This window comes from Podarcis filfolensis (genome assembly GCF_964270895.1).
Source record: "Podarcis filfolensis genome assembly, chromosome: 16".
In the NCBI taxonomy this organism is placed as follows: domain Eukaryota; kingdom Metazoa; phylum Chordata; class Lepidosauria; order Squamata; family Lacertidae; genus Podarcis; species Podarcis filfolensis.
Window position 1 is genome coordinate 38730713 of NC_139620.1, and position 21865 is coordinate 38752577.

The 21865-nt window shown below is 46.3% G+C and overlaps 1 protein-coding gene across 2 annotated transcripts; it reads right to left on the reverse strand.

Annotated features, from left to right (window-relative positions):
• Nucleotides 1-112: 112 nt before the first annotated feature.
• Nucleotides 113-21865, reverse strand: LOC310751089 (anaphase-promoting complex subunit 5). Of its 2 annotated transcripts, XM_083590056.1 has the most exons (17): nucleotides 21574-21865; nucleotides 20741-20820; nucleotides 17256-17365; nucleotides 16112-16307; nucleotides 14116-14182; nucleotides 13427-13528; nucleotides 12682-12872; nucleotides 11270-11351; nucleotides 10309-10398; nucleotides 9684-9865; nucleotides 8575-8710; nucleotides 6779-6853; nucleotides 5630-5751; nucleotides 3907-4014; nucleotides 1814-1961; nucleotides 1056-1218; nucleotides 113-636 (listed from the first exon to the last, which is right to left on the reverse strand). In XM_083590056.1, exons 1-17 carry the CDS (start codon nucleotides 21775-21777, stop codon nucleotides 422-424), a joined length of 2271 nt encoding a protein of 756 aa, XP_083446182.1. In that variant the 5' UTR covers nucleotides 21778-21865; the 3' UTR covers nucleotides 113-421. The 2 variants fall into 2 exon arrangements, with proteins under 2 accessions (XP_083446182.1, XP_083446183.1); XM_083590057.1 differs by lacking the exon at nucleotides 1056-1218.

Sequence of the window (21865 nt, forward strand, 5' to 3'; positions counted from 1 at the left end):
TAAAGCCAAATGCTCAAGTCTCAGCTGCAAGAAGAAGGGGGGCAGGAAATCCCCAAGCAAACCATGAACTGCAGCCAAAGCGAAACATATTTCAGGACAGACAGAAACATCCTTCTTTGTAGCAAGAAAAAAACCCCAAACCTACAATTTTATTGGTACTGATTTCCAAATGCTGAGGATTGCACAGAACAAGAGACATATAATAATAAATGGAAGGAGGTGGGGGAGAAACTCCAGATGTCTTGGACTACCACCTCATCAGCCCCAACCCAAACATGAGGACAGGACTGGTCTCGGAAAGGCTGCTGTAGAGGAACGGCTTAGGAGGCAATCTATTCGAGAGTTCTCTTGCACAAGTCCTGCTGAAGCGGAACGGCGCTGAGCCCTGTTGTTCTGGAATGAGGCCCTCTGCTCAAAGGGCTCATTTGAAGGCGTTGATCAAGGGGACCCCCCGCGCAGGAAGCTCCTGGTGCAGCTGGCGGAAGAGCATGGCACACTGGTTCCTCTCCTGGGTCTTGCCAAGGCTGTGGAACAGCCTGGCCTGGAGATAAAGGACATCCCGGAGCTGCTCCTTGCAGTCCACCTTGGCAAAATAGGTTTTGGCTTCGTTGAGGTTCAGGATAGCTGACTCCAGAGCTGTCGAAAAAGAGCAAAGTTTTTCTTCTCCTGCTTAAACATTTGTCTTGTTTGTTTCATAAAATCCATATATTGCCCAGCTGTTAAAAAAACACCCCCCTCAAAGATTAAACAGTGAAATATATTAAAATGCAGTTGATTAAATAGATTATAAAGCCAGTTGCCCATCTGGGCCTTCGGGATTCTGCCTGAACCAAGCCTCCACCAGCCACGCCTCTCCTTGGCCCTGCTCTGTCCCCTTCCCATATCACTTCCCTGGCTGGACTGTGTCCCTGGACGGAGGACGGAGGGTGGTGTGTGTACCCAAGGGATGCCCTTGAAGGCCTGTGCCTCTTGGGTTGAGTCCTCCCACCCGCAATGTATCGTTTCACTCGCATGCCTATGGACTAGAGATGAGGAGGTGCAAGGAGAGCTCTTACCTTCCGCCTTCTTCTGGGGAGGGTAGGAGGCAGCAGAGGCAACCTGGCACTTGGCCACCAGGAAGATGGCGGCCCCTTTGTCCAGCACTGCCCCGTGAGCCAGGATGGGCTCGATCGCCATGTGCAAAATGCTCAGCGCTTGCTCGGGAATGCCAAGGATTAGCTGGAAGGGAAGTGGGAGCCCCAAATGTCAGGCAGAGATCATCACCTGCTGGTTTAGATTTCGCTTTGCTGAATTAGGTATTGTGTAGAAGTTAAAACGGGGTTTGGGGAACTTGTGACACTCCCAGGTGTGAGTGGACTACAATTCCCACCATCCCCAATGGCTGGCTGCGCTGGCCGGGACTGATGGGATTTGGAGTCCCAACTGCAGATTATGTTGGTGAACGGCTGTTTTAGATCTCAAATCCCAAGGTCATTCACTAAGCCCAAGTACAGGAGAATGAAATAAATGCCTATTATCCCCCCTTTTATTATAATTATTATAGATTTATATACATAAAAATATATATTTATTTACAGATAAAAATAAGAACCCCCGAAAACATAGATAGAGCAATCATTTAAAAACAATTAAACAATGATAAATGTATTAAACTTATATGCATATGTAAGTTTTACCATTTCTTTTTGTGCATCAAATTTTAAACTGCAAGCCTCTTGGGGCAAGGAGCTGTCCCCTTACGGCACACTGATAGAACTGCATAAAGGAGCAGGAAGAACAAAGCAGGTACTGCTTGCACCTGTGCCAAATATACCTGGGAGAAAGCCAAGTTGAGGATGGTTTCAGAGGCCAAGTACTGGAGGCGGTATTCCTGGGACAGAGCCAGCGCCTGGAGCAGGACGGGCAGAGCTATTGTGTGGCACAGAGACCTCCAGTAGAGCTCAGCAATGGACAGGAGGACACTAAGTCATGCAGGGGGAGCAAGGAAAGAAATACAACAGTGTGCGTAAGTAGAGGAGCGGGAAAACCCAACTCTTAGGAACGTAGGAAGCTACTGCCTATCAAGTCAGACCACTGGTCCCAATTGTCAAGTATGGCAGGAGTGGCTCTCCAGGGTTTCATAGAGTCACAGAATTTTAGAGTTGGAAGGGGCCCAAAGGGTAATAATAATAATAATAATAATAATAATTATTATTATTATTTTATTATTTATACCCCGTCCATCTGGCTATGTTTCCCCAGCCACTCTGGGCGGCTTCCAACACAATATTAAATACAATAATGCATCAAACGTTAAAAGCTTCCCTAAACAGGGCTGCCTTCAGATGTCGTCTAAAAGTCTGGTAGTTGTTGTTCTCTTTGACATCTGGTGGAAGGGTGTTCCACAGAGCGGGTGCCACCACCAAGAAGGCCCTCTGCCGGGTTCCCTGTAACTTGGCTTCTCGCAGTGAGGGAACTGCCAGAAGGCCCTCGGCGCTGGACCTCAGTGTCCGGGCAGAACGATGGGGGTGGAGACGCTCCTTCAGCTATACTGGACCGAGGCCGTTTAGGGCTTTAAAGGTCAGCACCAACACTTTGAATTGTGCTCAGAAACGTACTGGAGTCCAACCCGCTACAATGCAGGAGATGCAGTCAAAGAATCCACGACAGATGGCCCATCCAACCTCTGCTTAAAAACCTCCAATGAAAGAGAGTCTACAAATTCCAAGGTTGTCCATTCCACTGTCGAACAGCTCCTACCAGCAGAAAGTTCTTCCTGAGGTTCAGTTGGAGCTTGAAGCCTTTGGTTCGGGTCCCACCCTCTGGAGCAGGAGAAAACAAGCCTGCTCCATCCTCCACATGACAGCCCTCCAGATATCACCTCTCCTCTTCTCCAGGCTAAACATACCCAATTCCCTCAACTGTTCTTCATAAGGCTTGGATTCCAGACCCTTGACCATCCTGGTCACCCTCCTTTACATACCTTCCAGCTTCTCAGCTGGGAACTGGACACAGGACTCCAGGCTGGGTCTGACCAAGGCAGGATAGAGTGGTGCTATTAGTTCCCTTGATCTAGACCAGTGCTTCACAAACTTGGGTCCCCAGCCATGTTGGACTGCAACTCCCATCATCCTTGACCACTGGTCCAGCCAGCTAGGGATGATGGGAGCTGTAGTCCAACAACAGCTGGGGACCCAACATTTGAGAAGAACTGGTCTAGACACTATACTTTCAGAGCGGAGACATACCTATTCCTACCTAGGGGTGCTGGGAACGAAATCCGGGACCTTCTGCCTACAAAGCAGGTGCTTTACTACTGAGCCACAGCCCCTGCCCAGCACTTGAAGCTGGTATTATAGCCCTTCTTGCAGGAAATGGAGAGAATAAAACAGAGGAAGCAGTGTGAAAGGAAGCACACTACAAGATATCTGAAGTGATTTACAACCAGAATAAAAAAAAATAAAAATGCACAAGCATTTTATTCTTATTTTTAAAATAAATAAATAAAATAAAAATAAATAAAATAAAATAAAATAAAATAAAATAAAATAAAATAAAATAAAATAAAATAAAAGTCTGAAGTGATTTACAAGCAGAGTAAAAAGACAATAAAAATAAAAATACACGAGCATGTTTATAATGTAATCAAAATACTGGTGCTGCCCAAATGCCAGGAAAGCAAAACATTATTTGTTGGTGCTGAAATGAGGGCTGCCCTGATACCAGGTGGGCCTCCCTGGGGAGAGCATTCTGCATGTGGGGAGCTGCTACAGGAAAGCCCTGTGAGCTTCCCCCAGGCCCACGAAAGAGAGGGGCCACCCACGCAAGAGGCCCAGCAGGACCCTCTGCCTCATCCCATGGCTGCAGGGCTCCCAGAAGGCCCCCAGGGAAACTCGCCTTGGGAGCAACGGGCAGCTCAATGCTTACCTGATCACCATCTCGGTGTTCTTAATTTTCTGGCAGTGAATCAAGAGCTTCTGCAGGAGTTTGTGCGCCTCAGACATTTGATTCTGCGCTTTAAGCAGGATGGCTTTTCTGGAAGAGAGAATCCCAGGAGCCCCCAAAATGGAGTCTGAATCACCTCCAATTTGCAGTGATTTCAAGTGCTCAAAATCTCTTCCCTCAAAATCAAAGGGATGTCAAAAGTGCTTATTTTTGGCTGGATCAAGCGTAAGATTTTATTTACTTGTATCCCACATTTTAGCGCCTTACTGTCACCAACCACTAAAAACAATAAAGAAATAAATTCCTCATGTTCTTTTAAAAATATCTGAGAATTTAAATTTCTGTGGTTTAATTTAAAATTTTGTATATTGTTTGTTTTTTATCACAGTAAGCAGCTTTTTATCATAGTAAGCAGCTTTGAGACCTAGATGAAGAAAAGCAGGGTATAATTTTTCAAAATAAAATACAGACTTATAATAGTTTAATGCAAAGAATGGATTGCAATGAAGCGTCAATAGTTTCTGATTCAACCCTAATGCAGGGGCTCCAAAACTGTGGTCTGCAAGTTTCATTCAGGTAGTCCATGGTGTGTCCATATTATATATTCATGGTGGTTTTTAATTGCATTTTAATTGCTTCTTTTATTTTTATTTATTTTATTTATTGAATTTATATACTGCCCTTCATCAAAGCATGAGTTTACAGTATAAAAATTCATAACATAATAACAAACAAACAAATAACCCCTCTCCCACCAACACATCTGAAAGGTCACAGAACTCAGCAAGGCAAAAGTCACCTTGCCATGGCAAGAGCCAATTGGCATTGGGCAACAGACTTTTCAGAAAGGGGGAGTTAGAATTTGTTTGCTTTCCCTCTATTTATGGGCTCCCGGGTGGCATCGTGCCCTAACCAGAGCATTCACACTGCGGGTCCAGAGCAGCATGTATGCAGAATGCAGCTTGCTCAGATGCTGCGGAGGGAGGGGGGCACGCAGAGGGGCAGGAAGGCCCAGGCCCAATCTCTGGCAGCACCGCCATTTTACAAAGGATTGGGTGGCAAGTGAGGAAACACTGCCTGAGCTCCAGAAGAGCTGCTGCCAGCCAGAGAAGACAATACTTGGCTAGGTAGACAAATAGTAGAACTTGCTCCATCTAGCTCAGTCATACATACACTGTCTGGCAGCAGCTCCCCAGGGTTTCCCACAGGGGTCTTGTGCAGCTTCACCTGGAGACGCCAGGGATTGAATCTGGAACCTTCTGCACACAGAGTAGGTGGTCTGCCACAGATCTGTGGCCTTGCCTTTAGGGACTAAGGAAGCATCCTAGTTATGTTTCTCTCTCTTCTTAAAAGAAGCAAGTTTTTCCAAGCTCTTAGGGCTGTACAATGGGTACTGAAACATCCAGGACTGGCAGTCCATGCACTCAATGGCTGAGGGCCAATGAGGCTTTTCCCAACTCATGTGGTAAAGCATTACTAATGCATGTACAAAATGTCTTGTGTATATTTTTTTTTTTTATTTTCTACAGTGGAATAGTGGGAAAAGCTAGCACAAGTAGAAAGAAAGAAAGAAAGAAAGAAAGAAAGAAAGAAAGAGGAATACAATGCCTTATCCCACAGGCATTTTAATCCCATGTTAATGCTAATCCCGTTTCAAGGGGACATCAGAAGAGGCCCTTGTTCCCGCAGGTTTGTGATCTCTTACCTGTAAACCCCCTCAATGCTATTCAGGGCTGTAATCCCAGCCACCAGGGAGCCAGCGACATGGTACTTGCCATCGTTCATAGCTCTGTCAAACTGGATCTTCTGGTCAAACAGCATCCACAGCTGGAGAAGAACATTTCCGGATCAGGTTAAAAAGAAACAGGACAGGAGTCTTACTTACACACACACACCTCATAAATATATGACAGGTATATATTTTACAGAGGTACTAACATTTCAGGTTCTGCTTTCTTTGGCCTGACACAAATCAAAGGGTGCTGTAGCCAAGATGGTCATGACAGAACCCAGAGGATGGGGTGCTTGCTTTAGCAGAAAGGGTCAGGTATTGTTATCCTCCAGGATGCAGCCGTCTGGCGTTACCGGTGTCACGTCCATGCATCCGGAAATCCTTTCCGATATTCCTGGATCAGGCGGCATCTCTTTTTCCAGTTCACTCATCCCTGCAGTCCCCTCCCTGTCCATTTACTGAAGGGAGTCTTTCGTCCAAGTCCTTTGCTTAACCATGTGCTGCGCGGAAAAGGACTTCCTCTTGCCTGCCCTGAATCTCATGCCAATCACCTTCCTTGGAGGACCAAGGAGAGGAGGAGGAGAATCACTTTTCTTTCTTCACACCATGGATAATGGCATCACTTGCCGCCTTCTCTCTAAACCAGGACAGAGGAACCTGTGGCTCCTCCAGATGTTGCTGGACTGCACCTTCCACCTTCCCTGAGCACTGGCCATGCTGGCAGGGGCTGGAGGGAGATGGGAGTCCAACAGCACTGGGGAGGCACCATGTTAGCCTTTTTTCATCAGGTGAGCTGCTCCAGATCCCTGATCACATTTTGGGTAGGGTTTTACTTTTTCACCTTTTCCACTCGTCTTTCCCCAGCTGTACATTAGCCTTTTTGAGATGTGGGAACCAGAACTATTCTCACTCAAGTCTGCGGAGAGCTTCCTCCAGGTGCAGCATGAGAATTTAAGAGGTTAAGAAGCCCCCGCCCCCCAAATCCTGGACACAGCACTGTTCAGAAATGCTACCCAAAGCAAGCTGAGAGTGCTTCTTCTTCCTCTTCTTCTTCATCACTAAGTCATAAAAAAGGCAAGTCTCTGCTCCCAAGGAGCTTACAGTCCAAACATTGGGCCTCACCTGTGCATGCTGACTGTTGGGAGGAAATCTCTCTTTGAGGTGCTTCAGTATTTCAGAGGCTGCTGTAAAATAGCCCTGACACAAACATACACAGAAAGACAAGACTGAAGTAAATGTTCAAGAAACTGGTTCTCAAAACAGAAACCTTGATGTCTATAGGAACTCCAAGAAAAAATATAAGATTTGGGGAACAATCCTGCTAAGGATAAGTGCTTTTAAGTCACATTGATTTCAACAGAAGTGAGAACTCTCTCACTGAAAGAGCCCTAACAGAACTTGCCTTTGACTGGACTCTGTCCTTGACTATTTGATTTCTTTTTTATTTCCTAACCTGCCTTTTTGCCATTGTACACAAAGCAATTTACAAGAAAAATAGAAAAATAATATAAAGTGCCCCAGAATAAAACAGCCTGGAAAAAAATAACTGATTAACACACCATTACAACAGCAGCCTCTTGCAGATTATTAGCAAATAACTGATTTTAAGAGCAGGTTTGGTGTTTTTTTCCCCTTTTCATAGTATGGCCTACTTTGTCAGATGCAGAAAATGGAAAATTTATAATGGTTCTACCCAAGCAGGAGCTGTAGAACCTTCTGGGACCTGGGAACTATTCTCCATCACTTTTTAAGGTGGAACCCCCAAAGCACATCATGGCTATACTTGGGCAGTCATGGAAAGCTATCAAACATACGACACTTGCATGAGTATCCAACCACAGAGTTCACTTGACAAGGAGACTCCACAATGGGCAAGTGTCATCAATTTGCTGACGTCAAGGGGGTGGGGTCTGATGGGAGCTGCTCTTTCCCAGAATGGGAAACCAAGAACACAGCCACATCTTGGAAGTGGGCACCATCCACTGGTGTCCTGCATGGACTGTGCAACAGCTGAATTGATTGGTGGGTGGGATAGTAGTGCCACAAGGAGAAATAGCAACCCTACTGGATCTTTAAGCAGAGGCTTGACAACCATATGTCAGGAGTGCTCTGATGGTGTTTCCTGCTTGGCAGGGGGTTGGACTCGATGGCCCTTGTGGTCTCTTCCAACTCTGTGATTCTATGATTCTATGGATGAGGTGAGAAGGGGGTGGGGCCTAGGGATGATTGAAAAGGCTTGGAAGTCTGACGGACAAGGGAGGCAAGCAAGCATGCTTGCAGCAGATTCAGACGATACCCTGAATATATATTATTAGACATTATCTTAGGGCTACCATATGTCCTGACAACATTTGGGCTCAACAACTTTCGGGGTGTCCTGGTTTTTACTTTTTGAAGTATGACAACCCTACATTATCTATACTTATAGCAGCCCCCAGTCACCAAATGGCCCTAGGGTGGATTACAAGGCCATCACAACTAATATCAAAACAAGACTTTTACTAAAATTGTAATATTAAAAACCACAGAATGAAGCAATAATAATATTAACAGAACAGCAAAAGGCTGGTGGAAAAAACTGAGCAGTCAGGAGAAGCCCAGTGGTGACAGATAATTCCTAGGCCTCTGAGGCTTTGGCACATCTTGTCCTCTCTCTTCCAGGAGCTAAAAGCTGGAGCAAAAGCTCTCTCTAGCAGCAAAGGGGTGTCTTTCGAGGGCTAAAGACTTGCTCTCCTAGTTTAAAAGCCAAATTTCTCTTTGGTTTTCCCAGGCCGTCCCAGAGCCTTTTAGAACCAAGGTGCTGCTTCAGGGGAAGAGTGACCTCTCCCTCCAGCCTCCAGGAAGAAAAAGAACTGCCAGTTATGGAGCAAATGACTGCGTGGAACCAGAGCATCCAGTCACACACACACACCACCCACCTGCTCCGCGTGTAGTTCTGCCAGGTGGCACAGCACCACAGCAAACGATTCGGTGTTGTTCTGCTGCACGCCCACGTTCACGGCCTCCAGGCTGTTCATGCTCAGCAACATCTGGGCCTGTTGGAGGGCCATGGTGCTAAGGCAAGAGGAAGATTTGAGCGCTGAAGGATGCTAGCCACAGACCCAGCACCTCAGGCTATGTGCAGAAGCATCTCATGTACTTTGCAGTAAAAAATAAAATAAAATCCTTTGCCAGCAACATTAATTTTTTTTTTTGCATGTTCCCTTTTTATTTTATTTTATTTTTGCAGAGCTTATTTCAGTTCTGCTGGTTGTGGGGATGACAGAGAAACTTTGTAGGGCAATGAATCCTTGCTTCTAACAGCTGGAGATCTTCTCCAGCATTCCCTCAAACTGCTGCAGTTTAGTAGGGACAAGTGAGATCTGCAACAGAATGTTGCAGCATGGGATGCTGCTGCTCAGTGCTCTTGGACACTCCATCCCACCCACCCAGGCCAAATTAATCAGCATTCCATCGCCACTGAGCATGCTCAGTTCTTTGGGACTTCCCTGTAGGTTCACTGCATCTTCTTCTGGCAAAGTCAAGTTGTTAATATACTGAATAAAATAAGTTGGATTGAGCTGTTTTTTGGCTTCTCCCACCTGAAGCTGTTTCCCCCCTGGAGCATGTGGGCCTGCTGTGCAGCCCTGGTGCGACCTACGGCAAAAGGGAGACATCATGCAACAGGGAGCAGACAAAGCCTCTGGGGCCGCCAACTATATTCAGATTTTTGGTACTTCTGCAGCTGATGGGGTTCTGCCAAGCCTGCTGGTCAATCTTTCCTGCGCATGAGTGGTGCCACAACGGTTACATATGCAGCAGCACTCACAGCTCGAACACTGGAAATAGAAGGAATGCTTGCCCACAAGCTTCCGGGGTTTAAGAATTTTTATTTTTCCACCCACCCATTTTAGAAACTTTAGAAAGCAGAGATTGCCAGGAAGCCTAAGTCTGTGGCCAATACCACATTCAGCAGCCTTTCCACATTCCTGCAGAATCAGGGCACAAGGCAGGCAGGCGCAAGCGGATGGATAAGGATCTGCTCTACCTGCGACCGTACAGTCTCCAAATGGCCGTCTTCTGGGCAATGCTGATGTCAATGAGTTCGGACAAGCTGTGTTTCCAGTGCAAGAGGTCGGAGTCCTTTAAGGCACCCATTAGTTTGTTGGCAGTCTTCCCTGCAAAAGCTCTTTGCTGAACCAAGGACTGGATCCCCAGGGAAGCTAAATACTAGGAGAAAGAAACAAAATAAACAAAGTCACAGAATTTGAAAAGGGAAGCAATTAGTCAACGAGAGCCCCAAGCAAACGACAAGAGTCAAGTTCGCAGGGCCAGAGTTTGGAGAAGGGATGCAGCTCAGCGGCAGAGTGCCTGCAGGAAGTCCCAGGTTCAGTCCCTGGCATCTCCAAGGACAAGGTGTGTTTGGGGGAGCAACTGGGAACAGAGTGCTTTTGGGTGTGTCACACCAGTTACAGAACCTTCTCCCTAGGGAGGGTTGCAGCCAAGCATCCAATGTATTTTTAAAAAAGGGAAATCTGCTGTGAATGCCCTTTACAGTTGTACAAACTGCAGTTTTGCTTATTGCTAACAGCCCTTAACACATTTAATCCAAGGGCTGTGTAAAATGGTTATAATGACAAAGGAATGGATAAATAAGGGTGGGAGAGACATACTGGCAATCCGAAATAGACGGCTTTCTTCACAGAGTGCTCCAAGAGCACACAGCTGTCCGACCTTTTCTGCTCCAAGATGTACAGCCAGCTCTGGAAAGTGAAGAGTTAAGGGGGGGGGGAATGAATGAACTACACTGTTGCATAATAGTTTAAATCAGTCTTCCATAACTTGGTACCTTCTAGATGTTTAGGAGTACAGCATGTGCTGGCTGGAGCCGACGGGAGATGTAGTCAAAAACATTAAGAGGGCACCAGGTTGGGGAAGGCTGGTCCACAGACACAACAGAGGAGCAGTAGATTCTCCTCTTTTATAGATGCCTGCAAACTGCCTTTGAGGAGTCAAGCATGCCAAAAGTGAGCCTCACATTAAGAATGGATGCTAGTGGACCACAAATCAATGGGACCCACAAAGTTATGGTCATAGGTTTTGACAGTGGTTGATGCTGCTTCTGATGTTTCACAGCTTTAAAGATTTTATTCTGCCATTGAGGCAGGCATCTTCTCACTCAGATTGGTGCCATTAAAGGGGAAGGAAAACCTATAAAAGCCAAGGCATTTGCCAGTAAAGATTTGAGAACAGTTTAAACTCCTACAGGCGTTTAAGCTCCCAGTGCAGTGTTCAAATGGTTAAGGAATACAGATTGAGCAAAATAATGCTTTTACACAGCCATACTTGTTATGGCCAGAGCCAGCTGGAGGCAAAGAATCAGCTTTTAAAACCTAACAAGTCAATTGTTTTCCTCGTTTCCTTTTTTAAACTAGATGAAACATGGGCTGGATGGAAACAACAGATCACAATTTTAAGCCGTTTAGTAAAACCAGCCAAGATTTTTGCAGACCTGCAGCCTGTCCGATCCTCAGAGTTTATGGCAAATAGGAACAGCATCTGTGAAGGCACCAGTAATGGAAAGGAAGTGAGCAACAGTTCTGTCACACGAGCTGAAAGCTTCCATCATCTTACCAGGCAATGCTGCAGGCAGACGTGGTCATTGGACTCCTGAGCGATCCGGATAGCTTCCTGAAGGGCGAGCTCAGCCTGCTGGCTACAGTCAAAGGAAACACAGAGGTAGCCAAGAATCTCTTCATGCAGACTCATCCAACAATGAGATGTTACAGGCAGGGAGGTGAAAAAACCCAGGGATCTGGTAGGAGCAGGGTCTGGAACTGTCAGGGGCCAAAAAGATCATATCCCATTGTTGATTCCCCACCCCTCCCAGTGGACTTCAGGGTTAGCAATAAGTAGAATCTTGATGCTAAGAGCTGGGGGGGGGGGGGCGGAGCACTTCTGATCCACAGTACACTCTGCGACCTTTGCACGGAAATGCAACCACAGTGCAAGGGATCCGCTCTGGAAGGCAGAAGTAGAGTGGTAGCAACAGCAGCTGGGAAAATAGGCCAAGGGACCGGCTGGATATGTCTGTGTGGAGATCAGCATAAAGAGAGAGAAGACAATCCCTCTTCCCCCACTGGCACGCTGAGGTCCCTTCTTCTCCCTCCTTGGCTCATTGAAAAAGTGGCTGGCTGTCAAGTCTTGCTGGGGGGCTCAGGGGGTGAGTTGTGCATCGTGTTTTAGAGAAACGTTCAGTCTCAGTTGATTCATTTTCAGCACAGCAAGGAAAATAACAAGTGAGCGAGATAACCACTTCATTTGTGTTAAAAACGTTTCATCCATTACTGGAATGACAAATTTCAGGAAACATCCTTGATCAGGGCAATCCCGTCAGTTGCTGTTTATTTGTATAACTACATTTCATATCAATTTTTTTAATATTATTGAATGAAACTCAGTGAGTCTGGGTTGTATCCCAGCTAGGCCATGCTCACGGTGGACCCACAGAAATCAAAGGAGTCAAGTCAAAGTCTATTCATTCAATGGGCCCACTCAAAGGCTGACTTCACTGAACAAATCATGTTACTCATGTTTCCCTCCATTAAAATGCTGGTGACGGTTTTCTTTCCAATTTCCTATTGCTATTCTATTCTTTACCATCATTTTATCACTACAATTTTTAGTTTATTTTGTTCTATTTGTTTGCAGTTACCATTACCAATAAGGTAGGGAATTGTAAAAGAGATTACCATATTGCATACCTGACCTCCCTGGAACCCCCTTGTGCAAACATCCTTACCTTCTAAAGGTGGCATGCTGAGAGGGCCTTCTTCCCCTCCCCCAAAAAGGCAGAGAGCTTTTAAGTGCTCCGCCTTGCTTACCAGGCAAGTGCCGCTCAGCAAAGGGGCTCTGGGATGCCCTCGCGAGATCTTGTGGGACCACCTTGAGTTCACATGAGATCTCTCAGAGGGAAAGCAGCAATGTGGCAGATGGGGAAGATCTCACGCCAATTTGTACAGCAGGAGGAACACGAAGCAACTCACTAGTGACCAAAGCGGCAGTGCAGCGCAGCCAAGTTGAGAGCTGCGTATCTCAGGCTCCGCCCGCAGCCTTCATCGCCGTTGCTTTTGCTTTCTGCGCCGGTGAGAATCAAGCGGTCAAAGTAGTGAAGGAGACTGTGTGTTGAACTGAAGACATCTTGGACCCGAAGGCCGTTCAAGTAGCTTAAATAATGCTGGAAGTGAAAACAGCAGCAAACAGCAGCTTGTGAGCGATCAGAGGCAACTGCAATGGCCACATTGAACACAGATTTAGCGCACAATAATTTGGTGAAAGGTTGCAAGGTCACCCAATGATAAATCTAGGAGCCATGAGGCCAAGAATCTGGTGGGCTAATTTCAAACCACAGTACTTTCCACTTTCCTTATCACTGTGGACCCCAACCACATGCTCCTCTTTTTCCTGCCCATTCCCCCTTTCTCAATTTCCCACCCCCTCCTTCTTTCAGCATTCTGTACCAATTCCCATTGCTTTCCCAGGTGCCCTACCTTTCCTAGCTGCTAATTTGTTGACACATTCTTCTTTTCTGTATGCCCTCCTTTAGAAACAAGGCACCTCAACCAATGACAGCTATGCTGCCTGACCTGCCCAGGACATACTAGCTCAGCCAATGATGGTCAGAGATGTCACTAAAACTGTTACCAGTACTACCAACACCAAACTGCTGAGTGTGCTACAGTACAGATTACACCAGACTGCCTAGGTGGGGGGAAACCAAACCAAACTTACCGCTTCAGCAAAATCTGGGTTAAATTTTAACAAGCTGTTCAACTCCTTTTGCAAAGATGCTGGAGAGAGAGCTTTGGTCTCATCATTTTTCAATAAAGATGCCTGGAATTAAATTAAAAACCTGTCACTTGAGCAAGCAGACAAAGACAAGCATGAATTTGCTGGGATTAAAAACCATTTAATTTTATTATCACCACAGCAACAGAATCCCTTCCATATCAGGAAGAAAAGGGTGGCTGACAGCATGTTTACAAATTGCCATGGAGAGATTTAGCTAAAGCTTCGTTAGGCTACACTCAAAAGAGAGGCTCTTGCTAATTTGATTACGAGAGATGAAAAGCGGGCTTAAGGGATTCAGGCAAGAATGGCTCTCAAACATACCTTTCATTCTAGCATCCAGATGTCAATGCAACTGAACTCAAAGGCTGGGATCCAAAGCCCTTTGAAATTTTCAATCACATCAACAATATATTTTACTTTAAAAACCGTTTCAGAACTCCAACAGAGTGAATAGGTATTAAGGTGTGAGGAAACAGGACAGACCTCACATGGCATTTTAAAGACACTAAGAATGGAGCATGCAAATGTGTCTGGGAATAACCAGGTGCCACCATGGAAAAGCCCCCCTCCCCAGAAGCCACACCTTTAGCTCACCCGATTGGCAGGTTTAAGAATAACTATTAACATACCTGTTGAGAGAGGAAGTATTCTGCTTGCTTCTGTGACAGTGGGCCATTGCAAGATATTTCTTCCTCCCTTGAGACAGAGCAAAAGACCCAGTGTGAAATTCCTTCAGAATTCTAGCCTGCTAATAATTACAAGACCACCTTACCCCAAGACTGCCAAAGAGGCTGAAATGGCTTTTCAATATGCTCAGCCTATTGAATCATAAATGAAGAAGTCCTGGGGGTCAAACACTACTTCTGGCCTGAACCACTCACTCACTCATTTTCAGCCCCTCATTTGCAATATGGGTGTAATATCGACAACCTCCATGTCTTCCCAGGGTTGTTGTAAAAAAGATTGAGATAATGTGCCTTAAGGAGTGGGGGGAGCTGGAAAATGAGCTTAGAGATACAGCACGTTTTGCATGAGGAAGATCCTAGATTCAATTCCTGGCATTTTCTGTTAGAAGGATCTAGTCACAGATGGTGGGAGAGACCTTTTCTCAAGATTCTGGATGGATTTGCTGTGCCAATTAATGGTTCCTCACTATCTTGGAAAAAAGGGACAAGTGAGGTGCCGCAGGGTTCTGTCCTGGGCCTGTTGCTGTCCAATATCCTTATAAACGACTTGGAGGAAGGAATTGAAGGGATGCTCATCAAATGTGCAGATAACACAAAGCTGGGAGGGGTAGCTAATGCCACAGAAGACAGAACTGGGATTCAAGATGGCCTTAACGGATTGGAGAACTCGGCCCAAACTAACAAAATGCATTTCAATTGGGACAGATGTAAGGTTCTACACTTGGGCAGGAAGAACCAGCTGCACAAATATAAGATGGGTGATATCTGGCCTACCGGTAAAGGTAAAGGTAAAGGTAAAGGTACCTCTGCCCGTACGGGCCAGTCTTGACGGACTCTAGGGTTGTGCGCTCATCTCACTCTATAGGCCGGGAGCCAGCGCTGTCCGCAGACACTTCCGGGTCACATGGCCAGCGTGACGAAGCTACTCTGGCGAGCCAGAGCCGCACACGGAAACGCCGTTTACCTTCCCGCTAGTAAGCGGTCCCTATTTATCTACTTGCACCCGGGGGTGCTTTCGAACTGCTAGGTTGGCAGGCGCTGGGACCGAGCAACAGGAGTGCACCCCGCCGCGGGGATTCGAACCGCCGACCTGACGATTGGCAAGTCCTAGGCACTGAGGTTTTACCCACAGCGCCACCTGCATCCCGGTAGTACCTGTGAAAAGGATCTAGGGGTCTTAGTAGACCACAAGCTTCACGTGAGTCAACAGTGTGATGCAGCAGCAAAAAGGGCTAATGCTCTTCTAGGCTGCATTAACTGTAGTCAAGTCTAATGTTCTAATCAAGGGAAATTATAGGCCTGCTCTATTTTCCCTTGGTCAGACCACAGCTGGAGTACTGTGTCCAGTTCTGGGCGCCACAATTTAAGAAGCATATGGACAAGCTACAATATGTGCAGAGGAGGGCAACCAAGGTGATCAAGGGTCTGGAAACCAAGCCTAATGAGGAACAGTTGAAGGAATTGGGTTTGTTTAGTCTAAGTGTGAGATGAGATATGATAGCCATCTTCAAATATCTAAAGGGCTATCACATGGAGGATGCAGCAAGCTTGTTTTCTTCCGCTCTGGAGGGTACGACCCAAACAAGTTACAAGAAAGAAGATTGCAACTAAACACTGGGAAGAACTTTCTGACAGAAACAGCTGTTTGACAGTGGAACAGACTCCCATGAGAGGTGGCTGACTCTCCTTCCTTGGAGATTTGAAAGCAGGGATTGGATGGCCATTTGTCATGTATGATTCAGTTGAAATTCCTGCACTACAGGGGGTTGGACTAGATGACCCTCAGAATCCCTTTCAACTCTACAATCCTATGATTCATATGGCTGTGCTGGCAGCAGCTGATGAGAACTGGGAGGACACCAAGCTGACAAAAGCTGCTGGAAGGGTTTATTTATCAAAGCAGGGCAGAGACAAGTTTTAGAAACAAATCTTAGCTTACCTGAGAGGCCCATCAAATTCATCTTTCTCCATCTTCCCTTCCAGCTCCCCACAGTGGGTCAGTTCCATCTCACTCTCGTCTCCTCCGCTTTTCTTCTCATCATTTTGGAAGTACTGCTGAAGAGCCGTGTAAAGCTTGTACACTTGGCTGAATGAGAGCTTGTTGTACGCCAGGATCATGTGGCGCAGGAACAAGCCTACAGAGAGAGGGGGGAGGGATCTGTTTCTTGGAGTGTATTAAGATGTCTTGATCTCCATCAAATCCTGCAGTATCCACTCACACCACTATGGGGAGCCAGTCCTTATAACCAAGATAAGCGTACAAATAAACTCTAATTTTGCACTCTGGATGAATGCTGCAACTTAAGCAAAGCAAATCCACTTTGTTTTGCATAGCTTGTTCTGGTCATGAATAGTGGTTAGGAGCTCGGTGGCTCACTTAACATGCAACTCCAATCACTAGAAACCATATTCAACCATACCATTGGCTTCTGAGATTTTAACTAACATTTCCCATCCACTTTCCTGTATATCTTCACAGGCATAAGGATCAGAAACTAGTACAGACTCCACTCATAGAGAACTGAATTCTTTGCTCTCCAGTTTTCCTTTACTCCCACAGACTTTCAGCAAATGTATAAACCCACCCATTCCTTTCTGACCTCTCTGCTAGCCAGTCCTTTTATAGAAAAGTTTCCCTAAGACAGTAAAGAATTCTCAGATCTCCTCATCTCAAACCAAAAGGCTTCTTTTTCCTCTTTCTCCCTCACACACAGCTTCCTCCATGGTCTCCACTAGTGAAAACGTAAGTGAAAGGCTGCTTCTCACCTTACAAAAATTGGCACACTGAAGTCACTAATCAAAACCATGTTTTGTGCAACGTGCAGGTATTGAGAAACTGCACCTTGCTGGAGTTTTAAAAAACTTATCAGTGCAAAATATCATCAGATGTGATAAGCTACACATATGACTCTTTGTAATGTTAGAAACAGCTTTATCTTGAAAATAGGAGGAAAGTGAGAGAAGCCCTGCTTTCTTTCCCCTGCCCAGGAAGAAGAGGTGAGCACTGTGGGCCCAGGACTCTGGCAGCCCCTAAGGATAAAGAGAGGCTCTCCAAGGTTTTTATATAATAAATGATACAGTACCTACAACGCTGGTTTTGTGAACTTCTGGTTCTGTTCCACTGAATGCCTCCGAAAGATCATCAAAGAATTGTTCCATATCTTTCAACTCCCCTCCTGCCATTAGCTTTATTCTGCAAGTGATACCACCACACAGAGAGTCAGATCATGTCCATCCAGCCCAGTTCCGCCTACTCACATTGGCTGAAGCTCTCCAGGAGTCTCAGGCACAGGCCCTTCCCATCACTTGCTACCTCATCATCTCAATGGGAGATGTCCTGGACTGAACCTGGGACCTTCTGCATGCAAACCATATGATAGTCCACCAAGCTATTGTCCTCTCCCCAAAGAATAGTGTGGGGAAAGGGGCAGGGGGCAGCATTCATTTAGAAAGTGGAATTAAAATTAGATCAATCTGAAATTTCTTCTTCTTCTTCTTCTTCTTCTTCTTATTATTATTATTATTATTATTATTTTAAGAATTATGTGCCAAAGAACAGGACCAGAAACAGACTCGGTTAAAAACAACCAGCTCAACAATCTGTATAATTTTCTGTGTATACAGAGCACTTGGACGAGGATACTAAAATAGTAGAAATGACACCAATACACATCATGCTACTCTGTTAGGTTTTTTTTAATTTATAGGTAGACAAGTTCTCCACACCTTTAAACTCTATAAGCAAGCATTTGCAAAGAGAGCTTTATGTTGTTGTTTTTAAAAAGTTTCAAATAAATGACTTTTTAAAAAAACAAAAACTAGGTGTTATACAAATCTGTAGCCAGGATCCAAAGAACTAATTAACTCTATTATTAGAACTTTTTAAACAGTATTCTGAAAGTGACTTCCAAAGCAATTTGTGATATGACATGAGGGCAGTGATGTCTGTTTTCCCAAGACCATCCCACAGACCATGTGCCCACCAGGACCCTCAGAGTAGCTATTTAGCTCCTCAACAATATGTCATTTTCTCCCAACAGTGGCCAAAATAAACTTTATAAGTCAATGTTCTAATCCTTATTTTCATTTGCCCAAGGGGAGATCATTATGGGGGAGGGAGATTTCAGCTGGAACATATGTGGTGTGACTCCCCTCCCATAAGGCTTTTCTATAAAGGTTATACAAAGTCCTATATAAACAAATGCAACTGCTTCAAATTTTTAAAGAACAGGATATAAGTGATGTCTGGAGTGAGCTAAACCCATCATACATATTCATAGGTAAAGGTAAAGGGACCCCTGACCATTAGGTCCAGTCGCGGACGACTCTGGGGTTGTGGCGCTCATCTTGCTTTATTGGCCGAGGGAGCCGGCGTACAGCTTCCAGGTCATGTGGCCAGCATGAGTAAGCCGCTTCTGGAGAACCAGAGCAGCGCACGGAAACGCCGTTTACCTTCCTGCTGGAGCAGTACCTATTTATCTACTTGCACTTTGTGCTTTTGAGTTCTAAATTCCAAGTGCCTATTCTGATGTAGCCAAAGCAGTACCATTCTTGTGTTAATTAGTATTTATTATTGTGTATTAATGGCCTTCTAAAAATGTCCGGGTTCAATGTAGAAAATATAATAAAAACAATTAAAAACTACAGATTACAGTGGACGCTCGGATTGCGAACGTGATCCGTGCGGGATGCACGTTCGCAACCCACAGCGTTCGCAACCCGCAGCGGTGCGTCTGCGCACGCGCAGGTTGCGATTCAGCACTTCTGTGCATGCACGACCCCTGAAACCCGGAAGTAACCCGTTCCAGTACTTCCGGGTTTCAGCGGGTCTGTAACCCAAAAAAACACAACCTGAAGCGTCTGTAACCCGAGGTATGACTGTACTTTAAATACAATACAAAATTAATACATATGGCAGAGACCTATTCATTCAAGTGGGACAGCTTGAGAAAGTGGAGGGCTGTCAGGGCTTGCCAGGTGGTTTTTGGCCCTTGGCCCTCCACACCAACAGGCAACGACTCCTGAGGAGACCACAACTGGACATTGTCTGGAGACTCCAGCTGTGGGAGAAGGTAGGAGCACTTTCCATTAGCTGTCTGGTGGAAGAGAGGGAACCCTACTGCTGTGCCTTACGCAGAATGAAGTTGCAGGGGGGTATAAAAAGCCTTAGGGAGAGGGATGAACATCCAGAGGAGGGAATAGGCTGGATGCCTAAACAAGGCGCTTCTACAGAGATTGGATATGGTTCTAGCTTCCCCACTGGAAGCTTTCTGCAGGCTGGGCCTAGACAGATTCCCCCCCCCCCCCGGCCGCCAAACACCTGGAGAAGCATAGAAGCCCTCCATTTCAGCCTGCCAAGAGTATTGTGGCAGAATAAACCTGCCCCCTTTGGAAGAGAGCCTCCCCTGGAACCCTTAGGCAGCTCTAAGATCTGACTTGCTGGGATTTAGGACTGACTCCTGAGCGGAATGAACTAGAAAAGGGAGAGGGAGACTTAGAATCATAGAATCATAGAGTTGGAAGAGACCACAAGGGCCATCGAGTCCAACCCCCTGCCAAGCAGGAAACACCATCAGAGCACTCCTGACATATGGTTGTCAAGCCTCTGCTTAAAGACCTCCAAAGAAGGAGACTCCACCACACGCCTTGGCAGCAAATTCCACTGTCGAACAGCTCTTACGGTCTGGAAGTTTTTCCTAATGTTTAGGTGGAATCTTCTTTCTTGTAGTTTGGATCCATTGCTCCGTGTCCGCTTCTCTGGAGCAGCAGAAAACAACCTTTCTCCCTCCTCTATGTACTTGGACACTCTGAAGAAAGAACTACAGTGGTAACTCAGGTTACGAACTTAATTCATTCTGGAGGTCCATTCTTAACCTGAAACCATTCTTAACATGAGGCGTGCTTTCGCTAATGGGGCCTCCCACTGCTGCCACACTCCCGCTGCCGCCGATTCCCGTTCTCATCCTGGGGCAAAGTTTGCAATCCAAGGTACTACTTCCGGGTCAGCAGAGTTTGTAATCCGAAGTGTTTGTTGTTTGTAACCCGAGATACCACTGTACACTCAAGCAGACCCCTGGAAGAAGAGGCATCATCAAGCTTGGGGAAACCCCTCACACCCATGGTTTGCAGAACTACACCTGCACATGATGGGGGATGGGAGGGGGGAACCCTAAAGTGGGGAAAACTAAAAAGCAGTCCAATGAGGTTTGAGCATGCTGAGTGGCCATGCAATATTGACTATTAAGGGCAGGGAGAGAGGGAAAGACAGGAAAACTGGGCTGGAGAATTGATAGAATAGAGTTTCCTGGAAAACGGCTTTGTTGGCTTACTGCATATTGAACCAGAACATTCTGCACTGCCCTTTGATTTGCCCACTTGCTTAAGCAGCCACATTACTCTGTTTCAGGTTACTTAGGCAATGCGAACTTTAGATCAAAAGTTACTAAACCTACTACTACGCCAATTTATCATGTCCTTAACTACATACATGTTTAATTCTGCTTGAAAAGTATTAAAGGTTAAGAACTCTCATCTCAATTATGCTTATGGAAAGAACAAATGAACTTACCTTATTTGAACGGAACTCGCTAAGTGTGGGCAGCATTCTTCAATAGCCTTAATCAAGCGAGACAGTGTCATATCAGGCCCCTAAATAAATCACATGGAGAAACACAAAATAGTTAACAGCAATTTCTAGAGGAATACGAAAGTAAACTGTACCAGCCCCAACATCTATAGCCATCTTTACTACTACAGGAAAGAATGTGCCCAACTTTGCTTGTTGCACTTGCACTACAAGAATTCCCAAGCTGGGTAATGAAGGAAAGGAAAATAATGAATAGCTCCCTATGCATCCGAAGAACCCTACTGAAACTCCACCTTCCTTGCAGCTATGAAGGTGCAGCAGCCCTGTCTTCTTCACCTGGACACTCTGGCATGGCCATCAAAGGCAGTCCTACTCCCAATGCCCATTCACTGCATCTCCAGTGAAGAGGGGCCAGGAAACATAAGAGCAGAAGAGCACTGTCAGAGCTAAACAAAGGAAAACCCTGACACCTCTAGTGAAACTTAACCTACCTCTCAGTGGTGTTGTGAGGCTGAAATGGGGAGGCAGGGAGAGAGAACCATGCGCACCACCTTGAGCTCCTTGGAAGATGAAGGTGCCATATCAATGCAAACAAACAAATAACAAACCATAAGCTTTCGCCGACGACAGTCCGCACGGGCATGAATCTGATGCCCCCGTGTATGCAGGTGTGTGTTGGATAATAAGCGGCGAGGAGAGAGAGGAATTAAGTGCATAAGGGACAGAGCTGAACCCGCGTCCGCCACTCGCCCAAGTGCTGCCGTCGGCGGTCGACAGGGGCCCCGGCCGCCCCCCCCCCCGCTCCCCTGCCCCACCTGCAGCAGAGGCAGCAGCAGCCGGTTGAGGCGCCGCCTCTCGAGCAGGCTGAGGTGCGGCCCGGCCCGGCCCAGCTCGCCGATCAGCACCAGCAGCGCCATCTTGTACGGAGTGACCCAGTCCTTGATGCCGAAGACGTTGGCGTGCACCACCCCGTTGGTCATCATGGGGTTGAAGTACAGGCTCTCGTGCACGCTGGCCATAGCGCCGCTCCCGGCTCAGCGGCGGGCGCAGACGAGCCACGCACGCACGGCGCTGCGCAAACGCCGCCGTCACCCCGGCAACCGCGCC